This window comes from Saimiri boliviensis, chromosome 8 (assembly GCF_048565385.1).
Source record: "Saimiri boliviensis isolate mSaiBol1 chromosome 8, mSaiBol1.pri, whole genome shotgun sequence".
Taxonomy (NCBI): domain Eukaryota; kingdom Metazoa; phylum Chordata; class Mammalia; order Primates; family Cebidae; genus Saimiri; species Saimiri boliviensis.
In genome coordinates, this window is record NC_133456.1 from 32,295,710 (window position 1) to 32,315,952 (window position 20,243).

At 42.9% G+C, this 20,243-nt stretch overlaps 1 protein-coding gene across 5 annotated transcripts in view; it reads left to right on the forward strand.

Moving 5' to 3' along the window:
* The window catches only part of B4GALT4 (beta-1,4-galactosyltransferase 4), a 50,757-nt gene that overhangs the window by 16,300 nt on the left and 14,214 nt on the right, over positions 1-20,243 (forward strand). For 2 of the 5 annotated variants that reach the window (XM_074404324.1, XM_074404325.1), the window contains exons 2-3: positions 15,638-16,034; positions 18,997-19,229. In XM_074404324.1, coding sequence (XP_074260425.1) covers positions 15,782-16,034; positions 18,997-19,229 — 486 coding nt within the window. In that variant the 5' untranslated portion in view covers positions 15,638-15,781. Of the gene's footprint in view, positions 1-4,443; positions 4,532-13,339; positions 13,632-15,637; positions 16,035-18,996; positions 19,230-20,243 lie in introns of those variants that run through there. The other 3 variants (XM_039477348.2, XM_074404326.1, XM_074404323.1) reach the window with 3 other exon arrangements.

A 20,243-nucleotide genomic window follows, 5' to 3' on the forward strand; every position in this document is an offset into this window, starting at 1 on the left:
AGGGGTGAAGACTGTATGAGTTCCTTGGTTATAGAGAGTCTTTGTGCATTGGCTCTCCTGATGCAGGTTGTAGTAGTTATGTGCTTTGTGCATGTGCAAGTTCACTGTCTCCTATGAAGTTGGAATGGCAGGGATCTCTTGAAGCTTATCTCATTCTCTTGTGATCCATATTTATTAGTTTAATTTTTCCCCAGTATTTTATTTACTCAGTTGATGATTCAGGCTTCCGGCCAACAGGGGAGAGATTCTTGGGTAGGCACTAGTTATAGCTAAGGCAGGTGAATATATATAATCCCAATGGTGGGCTCAGGCCCTAGCCTTGATGAAGATGGTTGGGGGAAACTCTCAATTTGATGTCCTGAGGCTTTATCAGGGTGAGGAGTAGGAACTACCTCAGCTCACCTCTCAAGGCACCAAGAAAGCTATTTAACTCAAAGTCTCATTCTGTCCCAGTGTTTCAGCTATTCACATTAGTCAGGCATCTCTTTTCATCTGTAGGAATGTTGATGTTTCAAGTGGGGAGGAATTGTGACCCTGCCTCTTGTGCAGGCTTGAATCTGGTGGGAGGTGGGGGAATGAGGGGTGCTTCTTCTGTGGGGCTGTGCTCACCCTGGATTGTTCCAGTAAGGCTGTCTATAGCTGCCTCCATCCTGCATTCCTGTGGAGGAAGCTTCAGCTGTGCCTGCAGTGGAGTGCCAGAGGGAACAAGGATCCCTTCTCCAAGGCCCTTCGTAATCACAGAGGCCACCTGCCTGTTGGGGCATAGGTACAAACTTTCCCTACTGTACCCAGCACTGCAATTGCATCTCTGCTGTGAGAAATTTCTCACCAGCAGAAAGATCTGGAACTCATGGCCTGCTCTTCAGATTCTTTTGTTCCACGGGTTGATCCCTTGATGTGGTGCTCTTCCCCTTCCCCTAGAAATGGGGCTTTCTGAGAGTCAGACTGAAGTGATTGTTTTTCCTCTTCTGGGTCTAGCCACCCAGCTAGGCTCTGGGCTGGTGCTAGGGAATGTCTGCAAAGAGTCTTGTGATGTGATCTGTCTTTAGGTTTCCCTGCATGGATACCAAGCCCTGTTCTGATGGAGGTGGCAGGGGAGTGATGTAGACTCTGTGAGATTTCTTAGTTGTAGATAGGCTCAGTGTGCTGGCTTTCTTGAATGCTGGTTGTGCTAGTAGTGAAGCTGTCATGTGGACAGACTCAGGACCTCTGGTTAGCTATAGTGTTGCAGGGAGTGGTATCAGCTGTTGTTTTCTCCTTCTTGGAAGCGGTGTTATTCTGTCAAGAGCCGTTGTAATGAGCTGAGTTGGTTGGCTCCCAGCCAGGAGGTGGCACTTGCAAGAGAGCACCAGCTGTGGCAGTAGTGGTGACATTTAAACTTGCCCTAAGTTGTCTAGGGGAAGTATTCTGGTTTCCCAGGCAAGGGATAGGTCCATAAAGGTCTCAAGAGTTTATGTCTTTTGTGTTAAGCTACAGGGCAGGTAGAGAAATACTATCAGGTAGGGGCAGGGTTAGGCAGGTTTGAGTTCAGATTCTCCCTGGGCAAGGACTGCCACAGCCCCTGTGGGGGATGGGAGGGGTGGTTCTCAGGCCAATAGAGTTATGTTCTATAGGGAGTATGGCTATCTCTGCTGTGCAGTAGAGTTTGCAAGGGGAGTGGGGATTAGCTCATTGTGAAGGTCCTCACCCAGCTCCCACAGAGTTGGTGAGGCCATGCAGCACTGAGTTTAGATCCAGGCAGCTGGTGTGTAGAACTCAGACCTCCCCTGGGCCATGAGCTTCGCTGCTGACAAAGCAAGCATGTTTCTGGTCCCACCCCTCCCCATCTGCTTGCAATGCTGGGTGTCCAGCTTCTGCCCTCATATCTGTAGTAGTTTCCATTTATGCCCCCGTCCCCGGATTCCATTCAAGCATATTCATGCCCACTTGACATTATCACAAAATTCAGTTGGTAGCTTCTTTCACCCTGTGACTCCTTCCTAAGTTCGCTGGCTGCCATCTCTGAGGGTCCCTGTCAGATAAAGTCAGGGATGGCTTTCCTGGGCTCAAGCTGGAGACTGAGGGTGCCTCCGAGGCTCTTCCTGCGGGTGCTTCTACTTTTATATTTTGTGCTGCTCCCTAAGTCCATTCCAGCTCTAGGTAAGGCTAAAGCCTTCTCCTATGATTTGGATTTTCAGATTCCCCAGTGGGAATGTGTGTTCAGAGGCAGGCTCTCCCTTTTCAGTTTTTTGCCTGTCTCACAGAGTTTGCCGGGTGTGCTGCTTCTTTCATAGGATCTGCGAATTCTTTCAGTTTCCTGGTAACCTCCTGCAGTGGTTCTTAGAATAAAAGTTCACAGTGTTAATTGCCACACACTGTTCTATCCTTCCAAGTGGGAGAGGCCTACTAGCACTGCCTCTTATCTGCCATCTTGGAACCAACCAACCAACCAACCAACACATATTTAAAAGGATGTAAATTGATGGTTAAGTGTTGACTCATGGAGGTCCCATATGGCTGCCTGGTTCTTCCTGAGTCCTTAAGTCTTCCATTATTAAAAACTCTGTACTTTATTACTCATCATGGAGTAGATAAAAAACTATTTCTAGGAAGTACTATGTCCTTAATAATAGAATCTCATGTATCTCTTGTTCTTATAAGCTTTGCTATAACTAAATACTGCAAAGCTTTAATCCATTATACTGAAGTGTATTTTCACCACTTTGGTGAAAAAAGTCTTTTGTGATTCACTGACTGAGTACAATCAACTTTCACAATCTAGAACTCAGAGATTGAGTCTTCTGGAAATAACATCCTATCTGAGAAAAAATGCTCTTGAACCCCGTTAGAAGAGATCATATCAGGTTCTTCTCTCACCACCCACAGTAAGACTTCAGGGCCTCGAGTCCTGGGTCCATACCTTGCAACTCAAGAGGGCCCCTTCAAATTCTTGGAACTATGTACCAATTGGAGACCTTAAGGTAAAGCTAACCAGGGAAGTTTCTCCCCAGAAGCAGATGGCATTCTAGACATGGACAGCTTTCTCAAGATCATGGATCAAGACTTCTCTGCTATCATGAATATCTTATCCTTTTTTCTATTTTCCCTATTTCCTGCTGGGAGATCAATGGGACCATAATTTACAGATGGCTTTAGCTAAGGCTCATGCTCTAGCAAGAAAAATCAGAACAACTGTTGGGTTTCTGGGCTGGTTCAAAAAACGAAACAAAACAAAACACCTTAGGAAACAATTTTATTAATGCCACTGTCTCTCTGTGTTCCAATGAAAGCCACCCTAAAAAAGCAGAGTGGAAAGCGATCTTTGATTTTGTAGATATAATTTGCTACTTGCTTTCCTACACTTACTGAAGGCAATCACCTAACTTTTCCAATTAATAACCTACCAGCTACCAAATATAAAAAAGCTGAGTGATTCTTGCGACAGGTACATTATGCTTCTAGGCATCTCATACTCAAGACCTGGGGATTATCTATGTGGGTACAAGTAACTGCTTGTATAATGTCACTGAATTAAATCCAGTAATGTCATTTTTCACTAAATGTGGTTATACACCCTTACAGCATGTTATAAAGGGGACACAAACAGAAAGTAAGTTCACACTGAACCTTGTTGAGGAGCAGCGCTGACCTATTTCACTGACTTGTACTTAATCGCCACTAGGTGGCCCTCTTTTCCCGCTTCCAAGGGCCTACATTGGGTCCACGTGGCCTCAGTATAGCCTCAGAATTCTGGCTATGAAGCTTGATGAGCCCAGCACTGGTTCTAGCTGTGTTTTGCTCCTTTTGGGGTGGAGTGGATGGGTGGTTCTTGGAAAACGTACTACTTTCCCGTGAGTGCTGTGGGAGGCTGTCCTGGAGAATCTAGTTATTCCGACTGCCTAAAGAGAGCATACCATAATTTTTCACTCAAATCTTTAGTATAAATGTAATTCTGTCTTGGGTTTCTGTAATCATATCTTTGAAGAAATAAGGATTTTAAAATTTTCATTTCTTTAATATTCTCAATAGTCCTGCAACATGGGAAAAATATTATTTTTACTACTACTACTATTATTATTGCAGTTGAGAGGGCTGAAATCTTGCAGGGTAAGGTAAAGCATTAATGTAATGTAAAGGTAACGTAAATCATAAAGTGTATTCGCCTCTAAAGCCCCAGTTTCCTGCTCTGTAAAATGGAAGGGTCCCGATCTCTTTCCTACTGCTGTGTGAGCATTTAAGGGGATGGAATTTAAGAAACGCCCAGCACCTGGTACACTATTGGCACAGGATGTTAAAGCCACCGAGAGGCCGAGGCATCGACCCTCCGTTTCCCTCCCGGTGCCCCTTCCAGCGCCGCGTGGGGCCGATCTGGCGGGGCTGGAGCGCCAGGCGCGTGCAGAGCCCGGCGGACCCGCCCCTCGGGCCCGGGCCGCGCGGGAGGCGGAGCTCGCACTCTGGAGCCGCCTCCCGGGCAGCGGAGGCGGTTCCCGAGCGGCTTTCCGCGGCCTCCCGCTTCCCCGGGCAGAGCTCGCCTGCCGCGGCCGCCTCTGCGGTGAGTACACGCGGCCCTGGCTCCGCCGGCGCCCGGGATGTGCAGTTCTCCGGACACGGGCGCCGTGCGAGGGTAGCCGGGCGGCGGCCGGGGTCGGTCCCGCGGCTGCGGCGGCCTCCGTGGGGCAGCCCCGCCACAGCCGAAGCGGTGGGCCGGGCCGGGCCGGGGCCCTGCGGAGGCCGAGCCTGGCGGGAGGCGCCGGCTCAGGTGCTGGCGTCCCGCCGCGGCGCCGCCTCTGCTGTGGGCCCGGGGAGCCGGGCGAGGTGCTGCCAGGCAGGAAAAGATCCAGGGCTCACCTCCACGCCCCGGGTCGCGATTCCGGGGTCGCCCCAGCACCTCTCCGCCAGGTGCATCAACCTGAAAAAGCCCCTTCTTCCTGGAAACCCTCTTTCTCCAGCGTTTCTACGGGGAAACTGATCAGCTGACCCCAGCACCAGGCCTGCGAGGGGCCGGCGACCTTTGACCTTTCTCCGAAGGGGCTGGTCACCTGGGTTATCAAGGACTAAGGAGACTGCCCTCCAGTGTCTGTTGATCTGTATCCCTCGTGTTCTGTCTTCCCTTAGATAAGGGCTGTTAACTCTCTATTTGAGAAAGGGAAGTCCGGAGGGATCTGGACCCAGAAGAGGCCTGTGGGTTGGTAGCCTTAGGAGAGCAGTGATCAACAGAGGGAGGGCGTGCACCCTGTTGCAAAGTGTTCCGTAGTGAGTGAGGGATGGGGACGTGGAGGTGGGGAGGGCACTGGTAGACCTCCCCAGCAGTTTGGTGACGAAAAGGAGGAATAAGAAGATGGTAATTTGAGTGTGGACGAGAGTTATGTGTTTTTTTTTTTTTTTTTTGAATTAATTTTTAAAGAAAGGAAACGAACACCTTGAAGATGCAAGAAAATCAAGGAGTCTCAGATCAGGATGAGAAATTGAATTCAGAAGAGGGCGCGGAGGGCTAGTCCCAAGACCCAGGCGGGGAGTGCTGGAAGGTCTCTCTTGGTGGGGAGAGGGGGAGCGGGGAGAGGGAATAATGGATTGGATATAGTTCGGAATTGATTGGATATAGTTCGGAAGTTTTTTTTTGTCTTCTAGAGCAGTTTTGTTCTTTATGGAAAGTGTAAACCCCATGAAATTGCAAAAACTTCCGAGTACCTAGATCTTTGATTAGATTAAAAACATCCGTTGTGAAGAGGTACTGAACTGAATTGAACTGTTTGACTACTAATCTAAGGGGAAATGGATAGACAGGGCAATAAAATCAGCTCTGTGGTTATAGTTTATATACCTCTTAATGTAATAAGTATTTAGTATCTACTTTAAGCTGAGCTAGTAGTAATGCGTGCCTTTTCCAGAGGTGCATGCACATGATTTGTGAACTAACCATCTCTTTGAAGATCTTTTATTCAGTGGAAACATCCAAAACAAGTCAGTGATGATTTTCTGTTTGTTTTAAGCCATCAATGAACAGCAGTGGTCTCTCAAACCTGGCTGCATGTCTCAGAGTTACCTAGGCTCCTATTACGGCTTTTTTTTTTTTTTTTTTTTTTTTTTTTTTGAAAGAGAGTCTAGCTCTGTCGCCCAGGCTGTAGTGCAGCGGTACAATCTTGACTCACTGCAACCTATGCCTCCCAGGTTCAAGCAATTCTCCTACCTCAGCCTCCTGAGTAGCTGGGACTACAGGCCTGCCACTCCTGGCTAATTTTTGTATTTTTAGTAGAGATGGGGTTTCACCATGTTGGCCAGGCTAGTCTGGAACTCCTAACCCCAAGTGATTCATTTGCTTTGGCCTCCCAAAGTGCTGGGATTACAGGTGTGAGTGACAGGCCCAGGCAAAAATACTGATTTCCTGACCCCATCTCAGCCCTTTGAAATAAAAATCTCTGGGTCTGGAGCCTGGGAATAGGCATTTCAAAGAGAGACCACAGGGTTCTCTGGCACTGAAGAATTACTAACAGCCTCTGGTTTTTCTTTGAGACTGGGGCTTGTTGGGCCTATTTAGAATAGGTTTTCTTAAAGGTTATATGAATGAATCGTCAAACTTTATGTAACTAAAAGTTGTGTATTTTAAAGGAAAACTATGTAGTCATAGTTTTAGTTGTGATACCTGTCTGTGATGCTGTCTTTAAATTTTAATATACAGTTGTCTCCCTTACTTCTGGGGGATATGCTGCAAGACCAAAAGTAGATGCCTGAAACCATGGATGGTGCCAAACCCTATATATGCTGTTTTTTTTTTTCTATATATATATCTATAATACTTATAAATTAGGCACAGCAAGAGATGAATAATGTCTAATAATAGAACAGCTATTACAATATGCTGTGATAAAAGTTATGTGAATGTCATCTCTTTCTCAAAATATCTTACTGCGTCTTATTTGGTTAACTGAAACTGCAGAAAGTGAAACCAAGGACTACTGTATTATAAAGGAAAACTATTTAGTCATTCTGTCAGAAAACAACATTGTTTCTGATGATGAAAACTCCATTTTAGAAAAATTAGAAGATACAAAAGAAATAAAAGGTTTTCCCTAATTCTATAATTAAGAGATGACCACTAGTTTCTCTGTCATTTTGTATATGAAAGGCATGCACACAAACATATATTTCATAATTGGTATGTTATACGCTCTTTTTTGTTTTTTTTTTTGACACAGGGCCTGTCCCTAATGCCCAGACTGGTGTGCGGTGGTATGATCTCGGCTCACTGCAGCCTCCGCCTCCCAGGTTCAAGTGATCCTCCTTCCTCAGCCTTCCAAGTAGCTGGGACTACAGGCGTGGGCTGCCATGCCCAACTACTTTTTGTACTTCTAGTAGAGAAGGGGTTTCAACATGTTGGCCAGGCTGGTCTCTCAAACTCCTGGCCTTGAGTGATCTGCCTGCCTTGGCCAACTAAAGTGCTGGGATTACAGGTGTGAGCTATCACGCCCAGCCTGTATTTTATATACATTTTTATATCTTTTTCTACTTAACTATTACACTTTTCCATGTAGGTTTTTAAAGCACCATTTTAATGAAAGTGTATGTCCCATTATGTGGATGTATTATAATTAATTAAATCAGACCCCTATCGTTAACATTTGTACTCTTCAATTTTTGGTTATTTTAGCAACATTTGTTTGAATGTCATGGTCTACCTCTCTGATTATTTCCTTCCTTCCTTCCTTCAGGGTCTCACTCTGCCACCCAGGCTGGAGTTCAGTGGTGCAATCTCAGCCCACTGCAACCTCTGCTTCCTGGGTTCAAGCGATTCTCCTGCCTCAGCCTCCCGAGTAGCGCACTGCCATGCCTGGCTAATTTTGGTATTTGTAGTAGAGATGGGGTTTCACCATGTTGGCCAGGCCGGTCTCGAACTCCTGACCTCAGATGATCTGCCCGCCTCGGCCTCCCAAAGTGCTGAGATTACAGGCATGAGCCACCTCGCTTGGTATTGGTTGTTTTCTTAGACTATCTTTCTAAATGATGGAATAAAAAACCTTTCGAATGCATTTTTGAAATCTCATATTCACATATTTTCTTACTACTTTCTTCACCAGGGGGAAAATTAACATATCTGAAAGATCTATATTGCATTCCAGGTCCATTCTCTTATGTCACTGGTTCTGAAATTTTAATGCAGATAAGAATCATTTGGGGAGCTTGTTAAAATTTCATTTTTCTGAGCCCCAGTGGCTGCTGTTCTGACCTATTGGCTTTGGAGTGGGACCCAGGAATCTGCAGTTTTAACACATTCCCTTATGTATTTGATAAAGGCACTCTTGGAACCAGATGTTGAAAAGTGCTTTTTAAGTAAATGGCCAAACAGATTCAAAACATTTAAGTTACTTGTCAAAAGCCATTCATGAATCTGGTAAGAAGAATTTGAACTTAGCTCTTTGTGACTTCAGAGCCCTGCTATACACATGATCTCAGAGCTTTTTAAACCTTTTTAAGAAGATTTAGGGTGAGGTGCCCCTAATAGCTGCAGAAAGTAAGCTTCTACTGACTCCACAGTTGATTTCTTAGGGATAGCTGAAACTAACTTATGAACTAACAATGAACTTCTATTGAAACCTCCCATCAGAAATTTTGGTGAATTCTGTATTATGCTGCATAACATATACTACGTAAAATAACTTTGGTCGTTTCGTTTGGGTGTTGTAGGACCACCTGGCTTCAAATGTGATTTCCACAGCATTTGCCCAGAGGCAGATACACTGTATTCCAGTGTGCTGTGGAGCTCATGCAGTGAGTGGCTTCATGAAGGCAGGGGCAGGCCATACAGGACTTCCTCCCCAAGCCAAGGAGAAGTATCACTTTTAGAAGTAGAGAAGCGGAAGGTAGTGGGTAAAGTGCCATTTATTAAAGGTGAGGTCCCTACCTGTAGAAGAGTGTTGATATTAGTGAAAGGAGCTAGTATCAGGGTGAGCCTTTTAAATTTTTAAAATCCTCCTCAGACGGAATTTTGTAGTCATTTAATTTTATTAATCTTTATTCACTCCCCCCCCCTTTTTTATGTCTCATTCCTTATAGCAAGAGCCTGGAATTATGATGTGTCCTTATGTATTTCAACTAGTATATATCCTAGTCTGTCATTCGTTACTAAATTGAGCACCTGGTATGTGTCACGTTGGTTTGAGGCACTAGGAATACAAAAACAATGATTCTCCTTTAGAATTAAGTTGATTTACTGTCATTTGTTGACTTGGGTTGTATCTAGTCTCTGACTCTTATTTTTAGTTAATTTTAGACTTATAGAGAAGTTGTAAAAATGGTACAGAGAGTTCACCTAGCTTCCCCTAATAATACCCCTTACATAACCATAGTACACTGAAAAATAATATTAACTAAACTACAAACTTTATTTAAAGTTCATCAGTTTTCCTACTAATGTCCTTTTGTTTTCTGTTCCCACTGTATTTTATCAAGGATCCTGCATTTTATTTAGTTTTTCTTTCTCCTTAGCCTCCTCCAGTCTGAAATATTTACTCAGTTTTTCCTTGTTTTTCGTGATTTTGATTCTTTCGAAGAGTACCAGTCAGGTAGATTGTGGAATGAACTTGTCTGATGTTTTCTCGTGCTTCTAATGAAGCTATGTACCATTAGCACGAATACCACACAAGTGATATTATGGTGAGCTGCTGGGTTTCTCCACTACCAAGTTACTGTCTTTCCCTTTGTGGTTAAGAATTATCTTGGGGGAGATACTTTGAGACTATCCTGTTTATCTTCAAATTTTTGCCTGTTTAGCATCCATTGGTGAACCTTGTCTGCAACGGTTCTTACTGCGGTGTTTGCCGAGGGTGATTTTTTTCCCATCTCCCACTTTCTTACTAGTTGGAATTTACTGCAAGAAAAGAGCTGCCCCTTCTCTTCCATTCATTTATTTGTTTAATTATTTTTATCAATATAGACTAGTGGATATTCATTTTATCCTAACTAGTGGTTAAAATACAGTACCATCATTATTTTTTTAATTACTCAAATGCTTCTAGGTTGGGCCATTAGAAGCTCAATCTTTGGGTTTAAATGACTTGTACATGTAAATGGCTGTATCATTTTTATCCCATTCCTTACCCTGCCCAGGGAACCATTGCCCCATTAGGATCTGGCCAGTGATCATTCAGAAGCCTCCTAAAGGAGCTGTGATTGGGATGATGAATACCAGGGCCTAAGGAAGGTGGGACAATGTGTGTGCAAAAGGTAAACTCCCAGGAACGCTGCAGGAGTAAAAAGAGTAGCAAAATAATCTATCTGTCTTCTGGTGCTGCTCCAGGGAGCCCCAAGGCATCAGGATCATGTGCCTGGTACAATATCAAGGGCACTTACATGCAATTTTACATGTCTGCAAAATTACCTGATAGGTTCAGAGACATTGTAATGCCGATTTTGGGGCTCTTAGCTGCTGAATGAACATACCCTTTCTCTTTGGTGCAGATCCTTATAAAGTGATACATGGTGTCCTCCCCACCCACTTTGGTGGAATAAAAATGTGTGCTTAGAGATTCTCCAAGAATGATATGTAGCACTCATGCTGCCTGACTTTTTGTTATAGCTCATCTTCCTTGCCAGATTCAAAAAATTATTATGGAAAATTTCAAGCATACACAAAAGTAGAGAGAAAGAAAATGGGCTCTCAGGTACCTATCACCTATCTTTAAGACTTCTCAGTATTTTACCCATCTTGTTGAATCTCTTCTCCCACTTTGGGCTGGAGTTGTTGGCATATTTGACAGGAAATTGCAGAGAATGAGATCTAGAAAAAGATAGAAATAAACTCTGAGCACAAAGATTAGGCTTTAATTCTCTTTATATCCTATTCCCTTTGCCTGAAAATAGCAGGCACTCAGAAAAGACTGGTTGAATGGAGAAGGGGAAAAGCAAATATGAAAACATGATCATTTTTAACAAACTACAGGGCAGACTTCTAGAAAGGAAAAGAGTGGTAAATCTAGCCCTAAATAACATTTTTCATGTTGCCTGCATTTGTTTTCAGTCAAAGCTGTCCTGCCACTTCAAGACTTAACTGAAAAAGAACATAACTCTGAGACTGTGGTGAGAATTGAGGGTCTCTCAGTTACTTAAATGTTTGTGTAAGAAAATAAATCCGATATAACGGCATTTTCCCAAACACCAGCCAGGAGTCATTTGCCCTAAAAATTACTTTTTTAAAAAAGTCGTCATGTTTTTCTAATTATAAAAATATTATATACTCATTAAAAGAAAAATGGAAATTACAGAGTTAGAAAGTACAAATTATCTCATTCATTCCAGAGATAACATTATCTTGGCTGATACTCTGATAACAGTTGAACATGAATCACATTGGTAATTAGAGCCAATAAATACCTTTGTTCCTGGCTGGGCATGGTGGCTTATGCCTGTAATTCCAGCACTTTGGAAGGCTGAGGCAGGTGTATCATCAGGAGATTGAGACCAGCCTGGCCAACAAGGTGAAACTCCGTCTCTACTAAAAATACAAAAATTAGCTGGGTGTGGTGGTACACGCCTGTAATCCCAGCTACTGGGTAGGCTGAGGCAGGAGAATCACTTGAGCCTGGGACATGGAGGTTACAGTGAGCTGAGATCATGCCACTGCACTCCAACCAGGCCAACAGAGGGAGATTCTGTCTCAAAAACAAAACAAAAACTTGTGTCTTGGAAATGTACCAGGTATACCAGTGTGCTTGGGTACATCATCTTATTAAATTCTTAGAGCAACTTTGTGAGATAAGTATTTTTCATCATTTTCTAGCTGGAGACACACTGAGAGGGGTGGCTTCCAGTCACTTGGCTAGTCTCTCCTGAAAAATAGATGGACAGACAGATGACAGACCCTTCACACTTCAGATGCTTACTCACAGGAGCCAAGGAAACCTTACCGCTGAACTTCCTTATGCTGGCTCTCTGTATGGTTTTGGAGAGAGCACTTAGACTTAGAAAGATAGCTAAGTAATTGTTTTTAATTGGGTCAGCTGTTGTCTCAAAAGCAGGATTAGTAATGAAGGCCTAATAGGTAATTATTAATAATGGTTCCTTGCTTTTAGAATAAATGTTTTATCTTTGAACAAAGCCTGTAGGCTGCAGTTGGGCAATATTAGTTTATGATTATTCAGAGCTGTTTCCTTCTTGGGTCGGTTTTTTTTTTTTTTTTTTTTTTTTAAATTATAGTTGTCCCTCAGTACACAGAAGAAATTGGCCCCAGGAACCCTGTATCTTTCCAAATCTATGTATGCCTAAGTCCTGTAGTCAGCCCTGAGGAACCCATGTATTGGAAAAGTGGCCTTCTGTATACACAGGTTTTGCATCCTGGGAATATTACATTTTTGGTCCACATTTGGTTCAAAAAAAAAATCTGAGTGTAAGTGGAGCCATGCAGTTCAAACCCACGTTATTCAAGATTCAGCTGTATTTTTAGGATGGTTGTAGACTCGCAACCAAACTGAGCAGAAGATACAAAGATTTCCTATGTACCTCCTCCCTTGGGTAGGTTTTAAAATCTCTTCCACCTCTGTAGAATGAGGGAGGTGGATGTGTGGTCTCCAAGGTCTTTTCTGGTTTCAACACTGCAATAATTTTATGGTCATAACTTCTTTCCACTCGGCAATTCTCTCTTTTAGGGGATTCTCTCTCTAAAAATAGAAAAGCAGTGTTCACAGGGCTGAGTGCAGTGGCTCAGGCCTGTGATTCCAGCACTTTGAGAGGCCGAGATGGAGGGATCACTTGAGGCCAGGAGTTCAAGACCAACCTAGCCAACATGGTGAAACCTAGGCTCTCCTAAAAATTCAAAAATTAGCCATTTGTGGTGGTGCATGCCTGCAATGCCAGCTACTTGGGAGGCTGAGGCACTAGAATTGCTCGAACCCAGGAGGTATAGGTTGCAGTGAGCTGAGATTGTGCCACGGTACTCTAGCCTGGCAACAGAGCAAGACCCTGTCTCACAAAATAAAAATAAAAAAGAAAAGCAGTGTTCCCAGTCTGAATTTTCTAAGATCAAGATCTTTATTTTAAAAATTGCCAATCCTGTTGGGTGTGGTGGCTCATGCCTGTAATCCCAGCATTTTGGGAGGCTGAGGCGAGCAGATCACAAGTTCAGGAGTTCAAGACCAGCCTGGCCAACACAGTGAAACCCTGTCTCTACTAAAAATAGAAAAAATTAGCCAGGCATCGTGATGGGTGCCTGTAATCCCAGCTGCTCGGGAGCTTCAGGCAGGAGAATTGCTTGAACCCGGGAGGCAGAGGTTGCAGTGAGCAGAGATTATGCCATTGCATTCCAGCCTGGGTGAGAGTGAGAGACGTCATCTCAAAAAAAAAAAAAAAAAATAATAATAATAATAATTGTCAATCCTAGCATTGAAGCCTCCTACAATTAAGTCCACTGCAGAGGTTGTCTGATTGGCCCAGGACCTGATGACTTACTGTTACCCGGAGGGAACAGACAGTCCCAAAGAAAAGGAAGGCAAATGTGCGAGAGACGTAGAAGGCCCTCAAAGGAACCTGAATATTCAAGGGTTTGTGTTGGGCCTACCCAGGCACCAAGGGGAGAAAAGAGGAACCATCCATGTGAAGGATGTGGAGCGGACCACCTGGGCTGAGACCGCATGCCAACACTTACTAGTCATGCGGGCTTTGGCCAGGTACTTAATCTCTCCAAACCTTCCTTTCCTTTTCCTACCTGTTTGATGAGGAGGCTAGTAATTCTTACTTCATGTGGTTAAATGAGAGTTAAGTAGGTTAATACAAGTGGTTTTACCCCAGTGCATGGCACAGAGTAAATGCATGCATAAATTGCCCTTTTTATGGGTTATTATTACTGCCTTCGGCCTTGACTTCCTATGATAACCTCACAGGATACTGAACACAGGCCATACTGTTTAATTGCTTTCTGGGTCAAACATTCCCCAAGAACTTAACTTCCCTTTTCATTAATGGCATTGTGTTTAGAGAGAAGTATTTTCTAGGTTTCCTTCAAACCAACCTGCAATTAAATTTTTGGAATTCTATCCTTTAGTAAGTGTGAAACTATCCTGGGAGTTTCTGAGGTAATAGTTGTTTTTTACAATTACTTACTGCCTCTCTATTCGTCATTAAAAAAAAATTCACTTTGTTTTCATTTTAAGAGTACTATATTATAAAATGATATATGTAAAATACATGTAAATATGACACTAATATACAAAAATATATACATAATATAAAACTATAGTTATTAAAAATTCTAAAAAGAGAAAAAGCCATCCCTAGTGAATCCCATTCTCCTAATATTATTATTAACTTTTGAGTGTATTTCTTTCTAGACTTTCCTTATTGTATATCTCTAGTTGTAATCTTTGCACAGATATTGGGTTTGCTTTCTGTTTTTCTTTTTGTCATTTAAGATTTAATCATAAGTGTTTCCATGTGATTATTTAGCATAGAAGATATTTTGGTCTCTATTTTATTCGTTTAATTGAGAATATGTTTGTCTTTGTAGATTATCTGTGCCCTGGCTTTAGCATTTTCTGTGTTTTGAGAACATGTTTAGAATTAGAGGAGAGATGTGTTTTTGGCCACATGGAGAGGATGTATTTAGCAGGTGTTGCTGGCAGCAACCCAGGGATCCTTGTCAAGTAGCACTCACCACTTTAGTGTATTTTCCATGGTTCAGAGTGGGCCCTCAGCTGGGTGGTCTTAACATGATTTTTGTCAGTAATTAAGAGCATAGCCACCTTTTAGGTGTGAATTCATATTATCCCATCTCACACCACTAAAGTATGAAATCAGAGTGGCAGTTGATCAACTGACAGAAATACAGTACACAAAGTGTTGTTTCAGTGTGTTCGCTTGTTTGTAAAGGTGGGATAACACTTCATATAGTAATAAATTAGGTCATCTAAGCCCCGCATATCCCCATTTTACAGATAAGAAAACTGAGGCTTAGTTAAATGACTGGCCCAAGGTTACGTAGCTGTTACGTGGTAGAGCTGTAGTTTCTGTCTCAGTCCAAACTCCTGATCTTAAACACTGTGCAGTAGTTCTGTTATTCATATAGATAGATAATTGACCTTTTGTTAACCTTCTGTTTAGGGATTCTCTTGTGTTTCTTGACAGACTCCCTCCTGGCTGCCATTGCAGTGTACCTGTGCCAGTGCCTCTTGGTTAATGTAGCACTCATTCCCTATTGTCAAGGACCATGCTTTTCTAGCTCTCACAGGGGAGAAGAAATTTTCCCTTATTTTCTCTTTGGGTCAAAATGTGCTTCTGTAACAAGGTTTCACATTTTAAAAATCCTCCCTTAAAGCTGTGCCAGGAAGGGGCAACTGAGGCAGAGAACCATTAGGGCTGTGTCTTAGGCTGTGCCCAGCTAACATCTCAGGGCATTTGCAGACTCCCTTGCCTGTTTGTTCTGTCCAACATCTGGAAATGGCTTCCCTACTTGGGTGACAGACAGCCTGGCCAATAACCTAGAGAGTGCTTCTGTGATGTATTGATGCTTGGAACCTCTAAAACCTCTGGTTTTCGGACCTCTAAACCCTTACTGGGAGACCTACCGTTAGGGTTAGTCAAGATCCATCGGGTATGGGTTTTCAGTTTGTGCCGAAGTGAATTATTTCAGGATAGAATTTCCATTTGAAACAACGTGTCTTTTGTGATTGCCTTTTAGATTGTTGGAGCAGAACTACGAGCAAAAGCAGGCATTATATTTTCAGTTGTCATCAAGTTCGCGATCAGATTGGAAAAGTTCAACTTGAAGCTTTCTTGCCTGCAGCGAAGCAGAGAGATACATATTATTCACATAATAAAAAACATGGGCTTCAACCTGACTTTCCACCTTTCCTACAAGTTCCGATTACTGCTGCTTTTGACTTTGTGCCTGACGGTGGTTGGATGGGCCACCAGTAACTACTTTGTGGGTGCCATTCAAGAGATTCCTCAAGCAAAGAAGTTCATGGCTAGTTTCCATAAGGCCATCATTTTGGGGAAGGGAAAAACTCTGACTAATGAAGCATCCACAAGGAAGACAGAACTTGACAACTGCTCTTCTGTGTCTCCTTACCTCAGTAAGTGCTCCCTTTTTTCTTTTATGTAAGTAGTATGTAAAGTTTTTATTTAAATATAACATGTACTTGCCTGTGTCAAAACATCTCATGTACCTCATAAACGTATACATCTCCTGTGTCACAGAAACTGTAAATTCAAATAAAATAAATGTTACATGTACAGGAAAGTACAAAACTCGGAAGTGTACTGCTTGGTTAAGTTTCAGAAAATGAACATAGTTGTCTAGCCTGTAAATTTAATGTAGATGACAGGGCAATGGATGCAGCAAACCACCATGGCACATGTATACCTATGTAACAAACCTGTACATTCTGCACATGTACCCCAGAATTTGAAGTATGTAAAAAGAAGTTACAAATGCTTCGTGTAGCACAGAAGATAAAAAAAAAAAAAGAAAAAAAGAAATGGTGTCTTGCTGGAACCACAGGAATTCCCATACTTCTTTCATTCACCACTTTGGCTTCCAGATTCTAACTCTACACAGTAGATTTTTCCTGTTTTTGAATCTTACAAGTTGGAAGCATATGTTATATACTCTTGTGTTTGGCTTCTGTTGCTCAACATTATTTTTGTGAGATCTATTCTCATGGCTGCATGTGGCTACGGTTTGTCCATTTTCATTGACGTATAGTAGTCCGTCATATGAACAGACCCACGTTTACTATCCAGCCACAAAAGTCTCAGCACCAGACATTATTAATAGGGTCCAGTCATCTAGGCTGGTGGCCCTGCCCCATGTGCCTCTTGTCCTCCTCCTGAAACTAGTGGGCTAGCTTGTATCAGCAGAGCACAAGAGCTTGAGAGGAGAAATGCAAGCACATTCTAGCCTCCACTGGGGTCACATCTGTTATAATCCTCTGGCCAAAACTATGGAGTCAAGGGACAGAGACTAAGTAAGTTTTTCGACGTGGTCTTTAGTGTTTATTTCTTAAATATGTTGTATATTTTGATTCACCTTTTATGTTTTGCATCTCAGCTTAAACAGTAAATTAGTCTAAGATCAAGGTGCCAGCATGGTCAGTTTCTTGGTGAGGACCCTCTTACTGGGTATGTCGTCACATGGCCTTTCCCTGGTGTGTGTGCCCACACACGTACACACAGAAGGAAAGGGAAAGAGAGAAGGAGAGAGAAAGAGATAGATAGATCTCATTCCTCTTGCTCTTTTTATAAGGGCTTTAATCTCACATGGCAGCTCCACCCCTGTGATGAACTCATCTAAACCTAGTTACTTCCCAAAGGTCCCACAGTGGGGATTAGGGATTCAACATATGAATTTTTGGGGGACACAAACCTTTAGTCTGCACACCCCTTTCCTAGTTGAGTCACAGTCTTGTACCATATTCATATTGGCATGCTGCTTCTCTTTAGTCAGTTACAGAAAAGCCAAAATGTTATTCCTGATTGTGTGTTCCTTCATATATTATACAAGTTGAGATATGAAAATGAGTCAGTAAAATGCAAATATGCCTGATGATTCCCCTTGCTTAAAATGTTCACAATATATTTAAACAGTAAATTCATTCATAAAGAATAGATGGGCAGTGACTCATTACTGGGCAAATACTGGACTAATGGTGATGTGGTTGGTGATGACTTAAAATTGGCCTTTAGTGACCCAAGGAGGGGCAGAACTTGAGAAGATGTTGGGATAGAGGGAGGGGTAGGGAGACTTGATAGAGAGTAAACGGAAGCAGAAACTAGGTTAGGGCATGTAAAAAGTTATGACGACGAGAAGATGAGCCAGGAGACTAGTTTATATCAGACCTGTTGCATGAGGCTCTTTCAGGGTGCAAGAACAGAGTCAGGTTAATGATGGGCATTATGAACAGGCCACACAGGAGACCATCTAAACAGCTACCCCATTATCTCTAGTAGCTCAGTAGCCCAGCATCAGCTCTTACAGTTGTCTTCTGTGTACCTCCATTCCTTACTGTTGGTTTTTAGGGCGTTACTAATTGTTGTGTCTTGCATGCAGACCTTTCAGGCAGGCTCTCGTAGGCCAATTATTCTCTTTGGGTGGCTTGAAGAAGTTGCTAACCTTGCCTCCTGTTGGGCAGAGCACCAAGGTGTTCTTAGACATGTGAGCCTGATCTGAGCAGCCATGGCCAGGTTGGGGGATGGTCACATTAAGCAAGGCATGGCAAATTATGTGCAATGAATTATGCACAGGAAGGGCATATGACTGCTTTGCTCAGAAGGGGATAGTGTACCTTGCAAACATCTTGAGATTTTACAGTCTGACCAGTATATGTGCAATTTAGAAAACAAACCAAAACCAACTTGAGCTGTTTCCTCCTGTGGATGGCTTTGGGCTTTGGTTGGATTGCTTCCAGACACACTGAGCAAATGCTGTGCTCGACTGGAAATGTCTGTTGTGGTGGCAAAATGGGAGAGTTGTTGCCGGGCCACAAGTACCTGTTGCAGCTGGGTTAGGGAGTGAGACTGGTTTCCACTTCTTTTTAGTGCTTTACCTACAGGGAGTCAGGATAGTTCCAGAGTTTAGGGAAGGGGTGGGAGGAGTGCCTTGTCCAGGAGATTGATTCTGTGGAATGCTGTTGATATTTAAGAGATTTTCGCCTCCTCCTGGAATTTGGAGAAGGAAAAGAGGATAGACCAAATTTGAAGAGTTACTCTGTCTAGCTCTGACCTTTGCTCTTACCAGGGTTCACCAGGACAGTCTACATATCACTTCTTACAGATGAATCATAGAGGACTTTTGATTGCCCAGCCACAGGGAAATGCCCATATTATATATCCGCCACTTGCTTTTGCAGCCAGTAACCTTAGTCACATTCTCTGGCTATCATCAGGACTAAAAGAGCCTTTACAGTAATCATAATAAAAGCTGATGTTTGTAGCGCCCATTGTGAGCTGGGCGATAGTCTATGCATATTAGCTTGTGTGAACCTCACACCTTTTGAAGTAGTTACTGTTATTGTGTGTGTCCTTTATTCATTGTAGAAGGCCAGAGCAAGCTCATTTTCAAACCAGATCTTACTTTGGAAGAGGTACAGGCAGAAAATCCCAAAGTGTCCAGAGGCCGGTATTGCCCTGAGGAATGTAAAGCTTTGCAGAGGGTCGCCATCCTCATTCCCCACCGGAACAGAGAGAAACACCTGATGTACCTGCTGGAACATCTGCATCCCTTCCTGCAGAGGCAGCAGCTAGATTATGGCATCTACGTCATCCACCAGGTGAGCATGGGGGCAGACCAGGGCCTGACCTTGACCCTCCTCTCTCTGCTGAACTTGGCCATGTGACTGTTTATCTTGGGTAAAAGGAACATCAGACTATCATCAAAAAAGGAGTTCTCTTACCTCATTTATACTTGAAAGGAGTAGAGGAAATTCTTGTCTCAGAGTGTGGAGTTATGGGTTTAAGTTCTGGGAAATTTTACTGCACTTAAAGGAACCTCTGGAGGAAGCCTGTTTTGTGAGCCCTTCCATGTTAGGCAGTGACTGCCTTCAGATTTCCCTGAGGCTTCCTGGTCCCTCGTGTTTCTTTCTGTGCTTGCGGTGCACTACATGATAAGATTCTGGAATTGTCTGTCATTATCGCCCATAGCTACTCAGTGGGGATCTAGACGGAGGATTTGACCGAATATTCTGCATTAGCAGCTGTGGTGCTCTATGGCTGCCCCCACATTTCTGCCCTGAACTTTGCCACCATTTATTACGTGAAACATGTTATGTTTGATTTTCACTTTCTGGATTCACTTATTTGGCTTCCAGAAGCATGATTTGGTAGGAGCATAGTATAACTATAGGCTGCTTTTGAAGAGCTTACCTTTGAGGTGAGTGGAGTGGGTGATTAAAGATACCTCCATTTGTCACTAAAGTTTATTGAAAGAAAGCTAAGACATCAGTTTAAACATCAGTGTCTAAGTTTGTCACAATCATCTTGGGCCATCCAAATAATTCCCCCTCAAATTCTTACAAATTCTAAGTTTGTCAGCAAAATCATGACTACTGTTAGAACTGGTAATATTTGTTAAGGTAGAACTTTGGATAACTCAGAGGACCAGCTCTGCAGTATAGACCTGGTGATAAACTGGGGCTCTTGGAAATCAGTGTGCTTATATAGTACACCTATGCCTGGATTTTAGCACTTGGAACAAAATGTTACTATTATATTGTTTTATAGCTATTTTTGTTTTTAAGGTTGTTGGTTATAGGTATGATTTATTTGATTCTGAGTTCTTACTCAGG